This window comes from Triticum aestivum, chromosome 7D (genome assembly GCF_018294505.1).
Source record: "Triticum aestivum cultivar Chinese Spring chromosome 7D, IWGSC CS RefSeq v2.1, whole genome shotgun sequence".
NCBI classification, from domain to species: Eukaryota; Viridiplantae; Streptophyta; class Magnoliopsida; order Poales; family Poaceae; genus Triticum; species Triticum aestivum.
The window spans coordinates 3,490,425-3,507,442 of NC_057814.1; the positions used below are offsets into that span (position 1 = coordinate 3,490,425).

A 17,018-nucleotide genomic window follows, 5' to 3' on the forward strand; every position below is an offset into this window, starting at 1 on the left:
AGACATAGTCATGTGGAATTTTGTTTTCTTTGTAAGACTGCGGGTTTTGACTGTGTGCATCTTAGTTGTGCAGAGGCCCGGTATTGCTCATCATGCTTTGTCTTTGCCTGATGCTACATTTTAATTTTAAGTTAACAAAAACGCTCTTGAAGGCGGAAAAAAGTTGACCTTCATTATATTAAACGTGATTTTTTTTTGGTGGAACCAAACTATACCATAAGTGAATTACGCTGGTGCTCAATGCACATGTGGGCGTGTGATCGCGCACCGACGATGGCCTGGAGTCTTAGTCTTTTCTCCATAAAAAATTCCCGTTAGAACATGGCCTTATAGCTGACTCGCTCAGCATTAATTCTCAGGCCGACTGCATCTGATCTGTCCATCAAGAACAACCAGTCCAGAGCCACAACCAAAGCAGCTAATGGAGGCGACCGTGCTGAGCGTGGGCAAATCCGTGGTGATCGGAGCCCTTAACTGCGCCAAATCTGCCGTCGCGGAGGAGGTGGCTTTGCAGCTCGGTGTCCAACGAGATCATGTGTTTATCACAGATGAGCTTGAGATGATGCAAGCTTTTCTGATGGCAGCCCACGAGGAGGAAGATGACAACAAGGTGATCAAGACCTGGGTAAAGCAAGTCCGCGATGTGGCCTACGACGTTGAGGACTGCCTCCAGGTATGTCCAAATTAACCTTTCTACTTTTTAGATAAATGCCATATCCATGCTTCGTTGCCTCGTTGGTCTCTCCCCACCGTAAGATGCACAACGTCTTATATCCGAGTTATTGTTATTGTTTTCTCCAGTATTCTTTATTGGAAAACTAGGTGATTTCTCCGTGCGTTGCTGCGGGATTTTAAAGATAATTTTTTGATAAATTTTGTATGAATGAAATAATTTAAATGAAAGCTATTATTGTTCAAAAATAATTATGTGTGAATAAAAGTATGCGTGTATGTTGGACCATTGAAGATGGAACAACTAAATTGAGGTGTACATTTGCTACAAAATAGTTCAAGTGGATGACGAAGTTTGGAGGGCTGCATGTTCAAAGAATTAAAGTTAGTGAGGATTAACTATTTAAGTATTATAGATGACTATATACTCCTGGGACATGAGAGTATGTACTCTCGTTTTTCATATATGATTAGATGAAGTGATTACGTCTCTTATCATTTTTGGTATACTTTTTACCCCAAGGCAAGTTCGATGAAGTTACATGGTTTCCATTTATATTTTGTTTTCCTGTACATAAAACGGGTATATTGGAAAAAGGTAAACGTTTGCGTTCGGCGCGCCGGCCAAACGCTCCACCCCGATGCCTAGTTTGTCCACGTGCCCACGTTGCTAGTGCAGCCCACCTGGCCCACCACAGCTCAGGAGGCTCTGCTTGGCATTTCCTATTTGGCGCCTGCAGCGCCCGTTACAGTGCGATTTTGCAAACGGGCGCCTGCAGCAGTCTAAACTGGGCCGGCACATTCTAATTTTCCCCTTCCTGTTCTTCTTATTTGTAAGAAAGCTCAAAAATTAGAGCTTGGAGGGTGGCTCGAACTCACAACCTTTCGTTGCAAGCACTCTAATGCACCCACGACTCTACACATTGTTCATTTTCCTATCTTTATTTCTTTCTACAGCTCGGTTTATTCTTTTTTTTCTTTTTTCTCATCCTTTTTATTTTCTTTATTGCACGGGTTTTTTTAATTCGTGAACTCTTTTTGTTAAATTTCTGAACTTTTTCTGAAAATCGATGAACTTTTTTATAAATTGTTGAACTGTTTTTTCAAATTCGTTGATCTTGTTTGAAATTTGATGAACTTTTTTCAAATTCGTTGAACGTTTTTGAAATTTGATGAACTTTTTTTCAAATTCGTTGAACTTTTTTGAATTTCGATGAACTTTTTTCAAATATCGGTGAACTTTTTTGGAATTCGATGAATTTTTTTTCAAATTCAATGAACTTTTTTCAAATTTGATGAACTTTTTTAAAATTCGATGAACTTTGTTCGAATTCATGAACTGTTTCCATTTTTGTAAACTTTTCCTTTCAATTCATGGATTATATGAATGCCTTTCCAAATTTATGTTTTCTTTATTCAGAATTTATAGGGGATATAAAGTACTAGTATATCTTTAATGTTTGTACTGTATTACAGATTAAAGAGCTGTGTTTCCCAAACTAATCGGTGCACTGAAGTTGGTCCAGTGGTTAAGCCTTGTGGGCATTTACATGCGCGTGACGAGTTCGCCTCCCGGTTCTCCCTAATAAATGTGGTATTTTTTCCTTCGCTTTTTTTCCTTCTCCGCAGCTTGCTGGGCCGGCCCAGTTCGCGTCCGTGCGGGCGCCAGCGGTGCGAACCGGCGCTTACAGCGCTGTCTAGGAGCTCCCGCTCTGCTTCACTCATTCAATCATTTTTCTCATCCCCTACCTCAAGTTTCTTGTCGGCAGTGAGCGCCCAGATAAAACCACCAGAGAAATCGCCTCTGCCTCCTCCTCTCACATGCGCCGCCCCCATTTCTCATATGGATTGGGTTGAGACGCTTTTTTTCCTTCGCTTTTTTTCCTTCTCAGCAGCTTGCTGGGCCGGCCTAGTTCGCGTCCGTGCGGGCGCCAGCGGTGCGAACCGGCGCTTACAGCGCTGTCTAGGAGCTCCCGCTCTGCTTCACTCATTCAATCATTTTTCTCATCCCCTACCTCAAGTTTCTTGTCGGCAGCGAGCGCCCAGATAAAACCACCAGAGAAATCGCCTCTGCTTCCTCCTCTCCCATGCGCCGCCCCCATTTCTCATATGGATTGGGTTGAGACGGGGCTCGCAGCCAGCCGCCCCCGCTGCCGACGAGAGTACTTAGGGGGCTGATGTTCGTCGAGCCGGGGACCGTCTGGGGGATTCACTTCAACCGGCGACGATGTTGGTGGGCGGCAACGTTGGTGGCCGCCATGGAATTTTTGCTGGAACCACTTTTTTTTGCTGGAGACTTCTTTCCTTTTTGTTACAAACTGAGAGAGATGGTGGTGTGTTGCTGCCATGATTTTTTTGCTACATCAATTTTTGCTGGAACCAATTTTGTATTTTGCTGCAATGAGGGCAGATGGTTGTGGACGGTGACGGCAGTGCCAGCCATGAACTGTCAGCTGGAACCTCTTCAGATTTTCGCTAGAAGCCTGGAACCTTCTTTCAGTTTTGCTGCAATTCAAGAGGATGGTGGTGCCATCGCCGCAATGATTTTTGCTACATTTAATTTTTGCTGGAACCTCACTTTTTTTTGCTACAACCGACAATCACAAAAGCTACAAGCAGCGATGAATTTTGCTACAATGGCCACGGGGTGGCGGCCTCGACGAGCTTTTTTTGCTGGAACCAGCACAATTTTTTGCTATTACCGGCAGGCATTTTTGTTGCCACCAGCAAACCCGAAGGAGAGTCCTTTTTCGCGAGCTCATCGCCGGGGTGTTGCGACCAGCGACCGGCGCTACTCGGAGTTGCGGCCGTCCTACCGGAGCTGCCATCGCTAGTGAGGGAGCTGCAACCGCGGGGAAAGTTGTTGCATGGGTGTATCTGATGAGGAAAAAGACATGAGACGACGACGACAAGGCCTGTGACCGGCGGTGAGGTCGGCCACCGGCGACCATGGAGGTGAGCTTTTGCCAGCGTGGGTGGGTGCACTTCCCCATGGAGCCACGGCCCCCCCACGCGTGCCCGGTGGATGGATTTGAGACGCGGGGAGGAAACCGACATGCTTGTCGCGAGATCTAAGGTGGGATCAGACGGTCCAAATTAGGAGAATCCGACGGTTGCGGGCCGACCGACCCAAATTTGGGCCCGCGCGGAGGCGCCTAGCACCCGCCTTGGAAAAACTAGGGCCCAGGGTTCATTGTTTGTAGGATTGGTATTGGGACTTCTTAGAAATATATCTATATTTAAAATGCAAGATACTCACCATTTCATATTGTATATGTTTAATATTGTAGATGCAGATCATTTTCTATATAGACTTAGTTAAAGTTTGAAAATTTAATTTCTGAAAGATTTATATGCACTACGTTATGAAATTTTTAAGCATAATAAGTAAAGCACCTCAATTACTGTATATAGCAAAAGATTAAATCCAAATAGGAATGAAGAAAATAAATCAAGACATAGATACCAGACAGATGAGAAGCTTGAAAAGAGTGATTTAGGGGATTTAGCTCTTCCGGTACAAGTGTACTACAAGGGAGGGTGCGGGCGAAAGAAATCCTTAAATTCTCTATGCTTTCCAATGGAGAGCTTTGAGAGCACTAACAGCCACCAAGCATAATACGCAATAGCTCAATCAATTATCTTGGAGTGTGCACACCCACCATTTTATTCCTGGCTATGCGACTGGACGTAGACGCTCATATATACGCGCGTACTGAGTCTGCATATCATCTTGAGATTGATAAAGTCACCATAGTCGTCTCGTAGTCGACGGAAAAGTCTCCTCCCACTGAATACGCATCGCCGAAAATTCTGAAAAAAATCCAGAAAATGCAAGCACCAGGACTTGAACCCTGATGGATTGGAATGCCACTGTCCTCCTAACCGTCCAACTATAGGTCTAAGTATCGCTTATGAGACAGACGATTGCCTCGCCTCAAGGACGGTCTGTAGTGGGCTGGCCATATAATTCTTAGTTCATTCGTTTGCTCTGTTCATTTCTTCTTTTTTGAGTATTTTGAAATACTCAAAGTACATATATTGCCTAATTTACTTTAAATTTTTATTTAAAACCTTCCACCTCAGACGAAGAAAATTCATGAAATGTAAAAAATTGTATGCGCATTTAGAAAATTGCTCATAGCATTAAAAGTTTTTTGTGTCATTTATAAATATTTACACATTAAACCATATTCATGAAATTTCTGATCTGAAAATGTTGTTTGCATAATTTGTAAAAATATTCATCCCATTAAATATTTTTAATAAAAATTGAAACGTATATGTGTGTTTAAAATATGTTGAGGACATTATAGAAACCTAAAAATGTTCATAAAAACCTAAGATTTTTTTGCAAGTTTTAACTAAATGTTCATGATATTTTCGAAAAATGTTAAATGTGTGTTTACAAATGTTCACTTGTATTAAAAATGTTCGATTTGCATTGAATTAAAATCTTAATATTTCCTTGGGTTAATGTTCACTCTGCGATTAAGGGAATATTGAACATGTGTTTTAAAAATGTTTGAAATGTATAAAAAAAGTGCAATGTGTACTTATAAAAAGTCAAGATGTATTTATAAAATAAAAATAATATTCAAAAAGTAAAAAGACCAATCAAAAGAAAATCAATGAAAATAGATAGAAAAATGTAGAAAACCAAAGTGAAAATAGATCACATCGAACCTTCGTGAAACCAATACTCAGTACTTGCATACCGCTTGTTGGACTGGCCCACCCTGGCAATCTGGCAATAAGTGAGACACATCATTTAGTCGCGGCATTTCCTATTTGGTGCCTGTTATAGGCATAAATGTTACAGGGTGCACTCCCACCCTCCACGCTGGGCCGGCCCATTTAACCTTTTCTTTTCTGTTAAACTTCAAACAAAGGATGAAAATAAAATCAACCGGTACCTTTGTGAAACCAATCCTCGGTACTTGCATACAGCTTGTTGGACTAGCCCACCCCGACGAAGTGTATAGGTAAGAGATGAGGTCTCGGAATAAGCGAGACCTAGCATCTGCTCAGGTATTTCCTATTTGTCGCCTGTTATCGGCATAAATGTTAAAGGGCGCACACCCACCTTCCGCGCCGGGCTGGCCCATTTAACTTTATTTTTTCTCTTTCTGTTAAACTTGAAATAAAGGAATGAAATAAATCACCTGAAACCTTCGTGAAACAAATCCTCAGTACTTTGCCAACTGCGTAAATATTACAAGGCGCACACCCACGGTGCATGCTGGCCGGCCCATTTATCTATTTTTTTTCATTTCTGTTAAACTTCAAAAATATGATGTACGCGCCAGATTTGAACTCAAGACTTCTATTTTCAGAGCATACTGTTGTAACCACTAGGCCATCCTGATTGTGCCAACATACTTCTTTTTCCCTTTTATTCTCTTCACTTCATAGTACTTTTTTCTTTTTCTAGTTCTCTTTTTCTTTTTCCTAAATGTGCAAACTTTTTTGAAAAATTCATGTTTTTTTAATTGGATAAACTTTTCTAAAACCGATGATTTTTTTGAAATTCAATGATCTTTGTTTTAAATGGATGGACCTTTTTCAAATTGATAAACAAATTTTCAATTTTGATGAACTTTTTTCAAAAGCGATGAATTTGTTTTTCCAAATCGATGACATATTTAAAAAAAATCTTGTACTAGAAAATGTTAAAGATGTATAATTTTTTTTTCTGATGTACGGAAAAAATGTACATTGTGTATGTAAAAATAGACAACAAAACTTATATTTGAAAAGTATTAAGCCTGTATTTGAAAAATGCTAAACATGTAATTATTTTTTCAAAGAATATTAATAATGTTAAAAATGTTGTTGATGTATACAAAAAGTATTAATCATTTAGTTGGAAAATTCTAATCATGTACTATTACATGTTAAGCTACATCTTGAGGGAAGTTTCACTATCAAAGAAAAACCTTTAGAAAATAAATCCATAAATATTGTTTTGGGTAGACATGAAGAACTGACAAGATAAATGTTGTTTATCCTTCAATATCATCATTTGTCCTTGTGGTGAGGATGGTTAACCCACACGCATGGGGAGCGACCATGAGTTCACTTGTTAGAAACGTGGCCTATCTTTTTGAACTTTTCACCTTGATTTGTACGGTTCGCTTTCAAGGGATATAAAACTTTAGGTGTGCGTACCAGACATCAACCATCGTTTTGGCTGGTGGCTATCCATACTGCATATAGAAACATGTCGTGGGTCTGAACCTTGCTAGCCCCTCGCCGCATTGGTATGCCAGGCGTGCATGAGATACGGCCATATACGGTACAAAGCACTGTTTAATAATGTCCATGCAAGTTTAATGACAAGAAAGCACGTATTTTGCAAGTTTTGTAAACTTTGATATGTGCGGTAAGAAGGTAAAAGTTAATCAGACCATTAATTAGTAAGATCAACGGCTCAGATCTATTATATACCCTTACCTCTCATGTGAAAAGAGGAGGTAAGAGGAAGCATGTTAAAACTGATCGCATACAATATATTTCCTCTGTTTTTATTTACTCCGCGTATTAGATTTGGGCAAAGTTAAGCTTTGTATTACCATATAGAATAACAAATCAATACCATTTGATTCATTGTAGAATGTACTTCCACATCATATATATTTGTTATGGTAAATATACGAAGTTTGATTTTAGTCAACTCTAATATGCGGAGTAAATAAAAACGGAGGGAGTACCTATTAATTGCCTAGGCATGTGGGTTGTATTTAAATTTTTTGAGGACGTTTGATTCGTTTAATAAATAACTGAAGTTGTTCATGTTATTCAGATTCGTACCTTAAGACAGCCTGCAATATATTTACCTTTCGTTGGCAGGATTTGGTGGTTCGTCTGGAGAAACTATCATGGTGGCGCTTACCGTTCATGCTGCTATACCGGCGTAGTGTGGCCAAACAGATGAAGGATCTTAGAGCCAAGGTGGAGGATATCAGCCAGAGAAATGTGCGTTACCGTCTCATCGTGGGCTCAGCTGCCTCAAAGATAAAACCTACCACCGCTGCAGCTGAGCAGTCTGCCATCAAAACAGAAGTACTACTTCACATCTCTCAAGCTACACGAAGTGCGCTCCTGGAAAAGGAAAAGAAAAAGGTGGATCTTGTCAAATTGGTCATGGAGGATAAAAATGACCTTAGGGTCATCGCAGTGTGGGGAGCAAGCAGCAACGTTGGTGTCACATCCATCATTAGGGCAGCCTATGATAACGCATCTGTAAGAGGACAGTTTCAGTGCCGAGCCTGGGTAAGGATGATACAACCCTTCCATCCAAATGACTTTTTTGTGAGCATGGTGAGGCAGTTTTATGAGGGTTCATGTGAAGAAAACGGAAAATCAACAGAAGGTACAACAACAACAGGGCTCAAGGTTTTGGAGAAGATGAAGGCACAGGACAATCTGGTTCATGAGTTTAATCGGTATGTGACTGACAAGAGTTATCTGGTCGTTATCAATGACGTAGCTACCATTGAAGAGTGGGACTGGATCAAAACATACTTCCCTAGCAAGAAAGGCAGCCGAATTGTTGTATCCACGCAGCACTTTGAAGTTGCTAGTCTCTGCACAGAGCAGCCTTACACGGCAACAGCGATAGACCAGAAATGGTCATCCGATAAGGACTTTTATGTCTTCCACAAAAAGGTAATTATCCGCATTTGCATATGAGTATCGATCCTTGCTACTACTAGGTGGTTGCCGGCCTTTTGCCTAAATATCGGTTGTTGCTTTGTTTTCAGGTGGATAGCAAGCCCGAGTCCGGCTCAAAATCTGTCATGGGTAGTGCTAGCTCATCTGCAGCTGTAGGTGGTGAGGATGAACAAGTACAGAATCCTACTCGCGCCAGTACTGTGGCAGCTGCGTTGGAGGAAGATCAGCTTATCAACCGGCCAGCAGCAAATGCTAAAGTTATGAAATTAGTTCATCAAGGTCGTCGCGAGGTGATCACCGTTTGTGGCATGGGTGGTCTTGGGAAAACAACCCTTTTAACAAGTCTTTGGCAACAAGAACTTGGCAAAGGGTTTCAGAGGCGCGCCTGGTTAACCATATCGAGTTCTTTCAACAGTAAGGAGTTCCATAGGGATTTGCTCCAGCAATTAGATGATGATTGCCAAGAAGGGGAAGGAAATGCTGACATTCCAAAAATGCCAAGTGAGTCAGTTGGCAACCAAGACAATGAAGCGCAAATGATTCAAGATCTGATCAAGATTTTATGGGAGCAGAAATGCCTCCTCGTTTTCGACGACGTGTCATCCATTGTGGACTGGCAGTTGATATTGCAGCTCTTGCCTACATCCAGAAATGTTGCCAATCGGATCATTGTCACGACGAGAGAACTTAATGTTGCTAAATGTTGTTCTTTGGACGAAGAACAAATATACAATCTGGAGTTGCTAGATGACGCAGAGGCTCTTCTGCTATTCGAAAAGAAGGTACGCATACTGAGTTACTGACATTCAGAAAATACTGCCAGCAATATTTAAACTAACTAGTTCGTTTTACTTTTCTTTTCGTTTTGAAAAAGAGGTTAAAACCCCTGCCTCTTCATCAATCGATGCATACAACCATCTTTATTAATTATTCGCCAAAGAGTTGATAAGAGCTGAAACCATCATTCACACTTACAAACTCGATAATATGAAGTGCTCTCACTCCTCATATCTAAAACCGGTGTCGTCGCCGATCCATCTACATAACGCATCGGAACCTACAGCCGGTGCACCAAGCCTAAAGCGTACGCCACATGGATATATTTTAGAAGCCACCGTCATCATTGGACCGCTGACCCATCTTTAAAAATGAGATCTGCATCATCCGTGTCAGTCCGGCCATCCGTCGACGCCACCACGGCGCCCAATTACACCACCTCACTGTGCGCAAACTGCTGAGTACGTCGCAGTCGCCGCTGGCACACTGCAACACCATCCCGCTAAGTACCACCAGCCGATGCAGCTTGAAGTCTCTAGAGGATCTGTCGTGCGTAGCACCTGCTGAACAGGCATGACAAAACGTAGCACCTATTGACCAGGCATGACTTGACATCTTCACTGAACCTCCGTGCAAGACGAAGCCGCTCCACCTCCTGCCTCTGTCATCCAAGGCTACTCCACAAACGATGCTCCCAAGAGAGAAACGACACCGCAGTGTCGTCATTGTCCGATTTGGTAGACCAAATCCTAGTGTTTCCCCCGGAGCAGTACGAGTGGGTTGACAGTAGTTACACGATGATGCCTTCATCAACGTAACGACACCGAACGCCGCGATCGCCCATCATCGACTCGGTTTTCACCGGCAACTATGTCTCCCCGGCTCGCAACCGGGACTAGATGATGGAACTAGAGATCCGACCACTCCGTCTTCAGACCGACCACCTCCGACTAACGAGATGACCACCACCGCCAAGCCCAGGGTCGCCGCCCCAGGCTAGTGAGTTTTTTTTTTCACCTTCATTCTCTAGCTATTGAGATTCTTAGAACTTCTCTTCGCTTCCACCCTCTTAACTGCAATTTCTGTGCGATACAAATTAAGATTAGAGGCCAGCTTCTTACTTGGCATGTGCACACATCCCCCGATTCAATCTTGTTTTCCCCTTCCCTTAAACACCTAGGAATTTAATATTTACCAAGGAATGCTTCCGTCTACTAGGTTCCTTCCGCGTTCACTTCACATACCAACTATCTTCTTTGTTAAAATTAATGCAAGGTACATAGTCGATCTACCAAAGAACAAGCAATCACAGCACGATGACGACACCGAAATTAGTTAACTGATGTAAATTTAGCAGTAGCGCACTTTCCAATCACGCGTTGCTGCTAAACGGGCCAACCGTGTGGACAATTTCAAAATTAGCAGCAGCGACGTGACTAAAAAGCGCGCTACCACTATGCCATTAGCAGCAGCGCGCTTCTTGACGCTGCGCTGCTGGTAAACTTAGGTTGTTGTGTACTGTCGGTGGATTTTTGTAGCAGCGCGGTTTAAACATCACGCGCAACTGCTAAATTTACGTCAGTAGCGCGCTTTCCCTAACCGCGCTGCTACTAATTAGCAGCAGCGCCTCTTTTTGTGCCGCGCTGCTGCTAAGATTCTGTGTATAAGGTTTTCCCTAGTAGTGTAGGGTGATGAAAATCATTAAAATGCAATGAGAAGCATCAAAACTTACTGTACTCCAAAACTATGAGAAATTAAGAACTACCAACTGGATGGAGATAGGCTATGAGCTCTGAATGAGCAGTGGAGCATATGCCTTGATGGACGCATCAGTAGTCAGACACCACACTCACCAGGTTCTGCGTTTTAAGGCCTTGTACAATGCAAGACGTTTAGGGCATGTATCTTCAATGCAGGGCACTAGCAGTTGGCACCTGGATCAAATTCCCATCCAAGTAGTTATGTCAGATAATCCTGGAGTCTGCCTTGGCATCGGCGCAAAGGAGGATTCACACGCTTGGAGGTTTTCCTTGTTGCACGAGATAGAATATTGAACGCAACGGCAGCTATTTTACGAGTTTGTTAGCGCCCGTATTAGCTGCTAGCGTTGAATGAGGGAACGCTTACGTGAATATTTAATCTTTTTGTATATTTTTTTTCTCTAAAGTGTCTATATAAGCGCCTAGCTTTGTAAATGCCCTTAAGGGAGGTGTTTAATAATAAACCCGTCTCTCTTTAAACACCGGTGCTTATTTGTATGGGGTAAACGCTTAATAAGTCGTCTTTCCAATAAAAATAGACACTGCTACTTTAAAAACACACGGTTTATTTTTCTAAGCACCTTACTAAGCACATATCATTGTACAAGGCCTAAGTATTTTTAAAATCCGCTATTTTCCTTGTCCATTCACATATTTCAGTGCAATGTTTGTAAAGGCTTCCAATTTGCATGCTGTGTCAAATAATGAACGTAAACACATGCGAAGCCTGTCTCCCCTGTAATGGTGGCACCTTGCATGCCAGTGTTGGCAACGCGGTGTGTCACGACATGTGGGCATCTCCCCGGAGCAGAGGAATAGAGAAAGAGATGCCGGAGAGGCGGCGAGCAAACGGTTTCGCCGGCCGATGGGGGCGGAGGGTGCCGCGCACCGGCAACAAACTGGCCCAGAGCTCGAGCGGCGGCACTTACGGCGGCTTGATACCGTGGGCTCTACTAGATAGGGTTCCTGTTGTGGCCGGAAGGAGGAAAATTGTCAGGGCCCAAGACGACCTGACGCATGAATTGAACCACAAGCTACAGGGAAGTATTCAGAGTTGAGAAAACAGAGCAAAAGCAAACTACAGGCAAAGCAGACTTCAGAAAACAGAGCAAAAGCAGAGCCACCAGAAAAGAAAAACTTACCAATATGCACTTGTTTGGAGAGCAGAGGTGTTGAATACTCGGCGGCCATTCGCGCGAGCACACGTGGACGTGGGGATGTCTCTCCGGAGCAGAGGAGCCGTGAGAGAAAGATGGCGGAGGCCGGAGAAGCGGCGAGCCAAAGTTTCTGCCGGCGGCGATGGCGGAGGTCGCCAGAAGCCGGAGCCGGCGTCGGCGCCATCTCATTCCCGAGCAGAGAAGCAGAGGAGCCGTAAGTGTTGGATCTGTAGTTACCAGCTAGGGTTCGTGAATCCTGATGCTATCGAGGTTCAGGTTTTTAGTTTTTGGATCGCAACACACTCTAGTGGGGGGTACTCTTTGCTCAAACAAAAAAGAATAGCATCCTCTCTTCTGTTCAGCAGGAGGAAGATGAAGTCGCTGGAGCAGAGCAGTCTCCATTTTTTCTTTTCTTTGTCAACAAGACATTCACTTGCTGTACCAATTCTTAGTGCAGACATACGAATATATATAAGAGTCTGCCGATCTCTCCACGCACAATACAGTAGCTCTAATACATTTTTTTTTAATGTTCGCCGGGGGCGGAGAGTTTCCCCCACCTGAATATATTTGATGATCAGGGGAGAACCCCAGGGAAGTGTTTTACAGATGACCGTGTACACATCGAGAAAGGGAGGAGGGTAGCTCTAATACATGATGCATTCTGGATAGATGATTGACATCATTCATTGCTTGGTTCATTCAGAAACCAAAAGAAAAAATAAACTCTGTAAAGGAAAGAAGTCTGCAAAATGTAGGAACATATAACAGTGACTGGAACTGATTAAAGGGCCATCGTAAGGTTCTATGACATTCAGACACGTCAATGTCCACCAAAACCAAACACTGTATGACAACAAACATTACTTGGTGAGCTTTGCCCCACCAAATTGGGATACATGAAAACAAACTCATTTTCTAGAAGCAAAAGTACAGGGAGGAGGAACTTGTTGGGAGAACTTCATCTTCAGGAAACAGAGTCCATATTCCATCATTAGAACTCTTTTACATGCATTATGTCTGTCTGGCACACCCAGCACCACCTGATGATCCAATTCGTCTTTAGAAACTGGTAACACACGTTCCTTATATATAGTCTAAACCAACTTCAGAAATCCAACTAGACAAATCAATGAAAGAAACAGAAAACTACCTGAATGTTCAGTGTGCGCTTAGTCACACTCTACAACTATTTGGAAACAGGGTGGACAAGGAATAAGCGGTCCACTGTTTCTGAAGCACTTAACACAAACGCATAGATTTGGGTCTATCTCTGCATTATCCGGTCTACATTCTATCTGCATGGTAGTACAAAATACCATCCAGAGCTCCTGCTATTTCTTCAAAGTCGTCAATGAATAACCCATTTGTGTCGCCTTTCCAGACATTTCCTGTGGGTCCTTGTAGCCATTACAAGATGCTGAAGCTTTCAGCTGTTGTCTATCACCATTTTGGACTGTGACATGATGATCCACTTGATGCTTTTCAACGAGAATATGATATGTAAATGAAGTAACATATTTGGTTTTATAAAGTAGAAAAGTAGCAATGAATAGCGAGTAAATAGCATAAATACATCAAAATTTGGAGTTTGGGAAACCACCACATTGCTATTTCGTAAAAGAAACCACTGACATCGTGCTAAAAATTCGCAAGAAACAATAACGAGGCAGTTGCTTAAATTCAGTACGTTTTTGGACCCAGTCGTCGGGCCCACGTGGCACGGGGAGACGGCGCGCACTAACTGCCGTTCCTAGAGTATTGGCATTATGTTGAACACCTAGCGGGTGTGCGCTCCAGCATGACTCCTTCCGCTCCCAGCTAATCGTCCCGTATGCGTACGCCGCCCAGCCGCTCGTCCTCAATGTTGCCCAGCACACCACCCAGCTTACTTGAACCGGCGAGCCCACTCAAAAGCAGCATCAATATCTACGTCTGCAAAATTGTTAATTCTTCGCCTCGGATTCCCTCCTAGCTTCAGGATACCTATAGATAGGTGGCAATCCAGTCTGAAGCATGTAGTTGTTATAGAAGTGTGGCCATGGATGTGAAGACCACAATGCATGGTGTTTGCTCTTCAGTAAGGGTGTTTGCTCTCTTTTTTTAGATGTGTTCTGAAACTGGTGTGGTTTCTTTTCGGTTTCGATGGATTCTTTCACCTGTTGAGAATTTGAACAGCCTTCAATAGGCGGCAAAAGACTGAACTTACAAAGTATGCTCTTGTATGGTGGGATAATAAGAACCGTACTCACGAGCGACCAGCGACATGGACTGACATGAAGCGAATCATGAGGGAACGTTTTGTGCCTGCTTATTACACTCGCCAGCTTCATAGTAGACTGCGTCGTCTAGTGTAGGATACAAAATCAGTAGATGAGTACTATAAAGAGATGCAAGTTTTGATGATCCGTACAGCTGTGCGTGAGTCTGCGGAGGCGACCATGGTACGTTTCTTTGAGGGGTTAGAAGAAAAGATTCGTGACCGTGTTGATTTAATGCAATATAATGATATTCATGAGTTGCTTCATCAAGCGGAGCGTGCTGAATGTTGGGTATTGGAGAAGCAAGCTTCAGAGACTCGTCCAACTTACAACAGTGGGCGACGTGGTTTTTCTCCTATTGATGATGGGTTTAGTGCTAAATCGACTCCTCCTTATAAGTTGGGAAGCATTGAACAGAGCAAAGTGGCGGCTGCGCCAAAGGAGGTTTCTCAGGTTTCATCTAGTGCGACGTCATCGCATCACCGTAATATTATTTGCCACAAGTGTGGAGGACGTGGACACATGAAGCATGAATGTTCCAATCAACGAAGGGTTCTACTTGTTGATGCGGAATATATTTCAGAATCCGAAGATGAGACGCCTAAGTTAGAGGATGGAATCGAAGGAGGTCATGGTGATACCATACTATGTTATCCTCAAGATGATCCTGATATGGAGAGTTTGCTAGCACATAAGGTCCAGCGAGATGACAAGACCATTATTGAACAAGGACAGCGGCGGAGTATTTTTCAAACTGCATGTACCATCAAGGGAGAAGTGTGCAAACTGATAATTGATGGCGGCAGTGCTAGCAACATGATTAGCAAGGATGTGGTGGAGTCTCTTTCTTTGCCAACTTGGGAGCACCCAAAACCATACTATATGAAGTGGATCAATGATGTTGGCAAAGTGAAGGTTACTCACAGGGTGAAGGTCCCTTTTTCTGTTGATGGCTATGTTGATAAGGTGGAATGCGACGTTATGCCACTACATGTTTGTCACCTTATTTTGGGGCGTCCGTGGCAGCATGATGTTAACGTTCTTCATCATGGGCGAACAAACAGGTACACTTTTATGCATAAGGGTGAGTTCTATGCTATTCTTCCTAAGGATGCACAGAATATAAAGTGTACTGTGGAAGTGTTCAAGAAGAAATCTCCAAGGCCTAAGTCGGAACCGAGGACGGTTTTTTTTCAAGGAAGGGAGGATGATGCAGGCATGCCTATTATTCACAGTAATTGTTTGGATGCTGTTCCACCGAAATATATTGTTCCGCCATTGCGCCGAGGGAGAGAGTCACAAAATATACGTGAGATAATCCAGTCGAATAGAAAACGTTCTGGAGACGACAACAACAACAAGTCTGATAGTTTTGGAAGACAACTTACTAGTTCTGTGCTTCGTTTTGGGATTTCCTGTGTGAGATTGTACCACAAGATAAGATTGAGCCATGCTTCCGGACTCCATGTAACAATTGAGTGTACGTGAACCTCAAAGCAAGTACTAGTTCGTTTTGGCTTCTTGTGATCAGCGTTGCCGGATTTTTAAATTAGTTAATTATAATAATTAGTTAAGATAAGAGAGAGTCCGTGTATTTCTTTTCTGGTTTTGAGTCGGTTTGGGTCAGGTTGCTACATTGCCTATATAAGAGGCCGGCTTTGGCCGTGTACGGGGAGTTATTATTTTTTGGTTAGAGGAACACGACATGAACAAGTCGGGGTATCTCCCCGTATGAACAGTGCTGGTTAAAAAGTTGATTACTTTGTGTGTGTTTGCGTGAAGATTGGAGGCTGCGACTTCTAATCTGTACGTGAGTACTTGTGCTCGTCCATGTGATTCCGGCTGTTCGCAGGGTTTGCATGTTGTTTGATTGGGTTCGCATCTAGTAAACCTAATTCTGGATCAAGGTTCCACTGCTGCACAAATTGATTTGGGTGTTGTTTCTGTTCGGACGTACGGGAGGCTAGAAAGAGCAAATAATAGCTACTGCAGTTTTGAGAAGAAATACTTATTGCTATTTTCTGTACCGTGAAAGATCGGGAAAAATTATTCGCGCCGTTGAAGTTTCTGTCGACGTTCGCATCAAGTGGAGTGATGAGTATCGTCACAGTGCCGTGAAATGCATAGTGTGTGTTCTGCATGAAAAAATAAATTCAGTCTTGCTGTCCTTCTGCAAACCAGTCCACACGATAACCAGTGTCATGATTGAAAGACCATCAAACTAATTAAAGTAGCTCCTCCAACGAACATCAAATTTCTAGCATCTCCTGTAAACTTCAGAAACGCAACTACACACATCATTCAGAGAAGCAGGAACACCTGATGAATATTCAGTGTGCAGGCCATAGGTATTTTTTGCACTAGAAAAAAAGTGGACAGTTCTGGTATGCGGCCAGGGAAAACTTTGATTCTCACTCACGCTAGGAAGTTGTACCTGTATGATTATGCGGCCAATTCTGGCATGTTTAGTTCAACGATCTCATCACAACCCAGCTCACGTACAAACCCGAGGGGGAAAAAAAACTCCAACCACTTGCTTCAGTTATCTTTGCTCTAGAGATTGCGTGGAAAAGGAGGATGAGCCGTCCATCTCACGGCACATGGTTGTGCATTTGTCTGACTCACAACACAATTTCCCTACGGAAAAGAAGAGACTAGGACATCAGAAAATTGCAGTAACCATGTAAGTACTCTTCAGTGGGGTTATAGGACCA

At 42.9% G+C, this 17,018-nt stretch overlaps 1 protein-coding gene across 1 annotated transcript; it reads left to right on the forward strand.

The window, feature by feature from the left end:
* The first annotated feature begins 383 nt into the window (after positions 1 to 383).
* Positions 384 to 9,152, forward strand: LOC123166641 (putative disease resistance RPP13-like protein 3). The gene is made up of 3 exons (XM_044584445.1): positions 384 to 673; positions 7,525 to 8,343; positions 8,439 to 9,152. The coding sequence occupies exons 1-3, from the start codon at positions 422 to 424 to the stop codon at positions 9,150 to 9,152; spliced, it is 1,785 nt and encodes a 594-aa protein (XP_044440380.1). The 5' UTR covers positions 384 to 421.
* Positions 9,153 to 17,018: the final 7,866 nt, after the last annotated feature.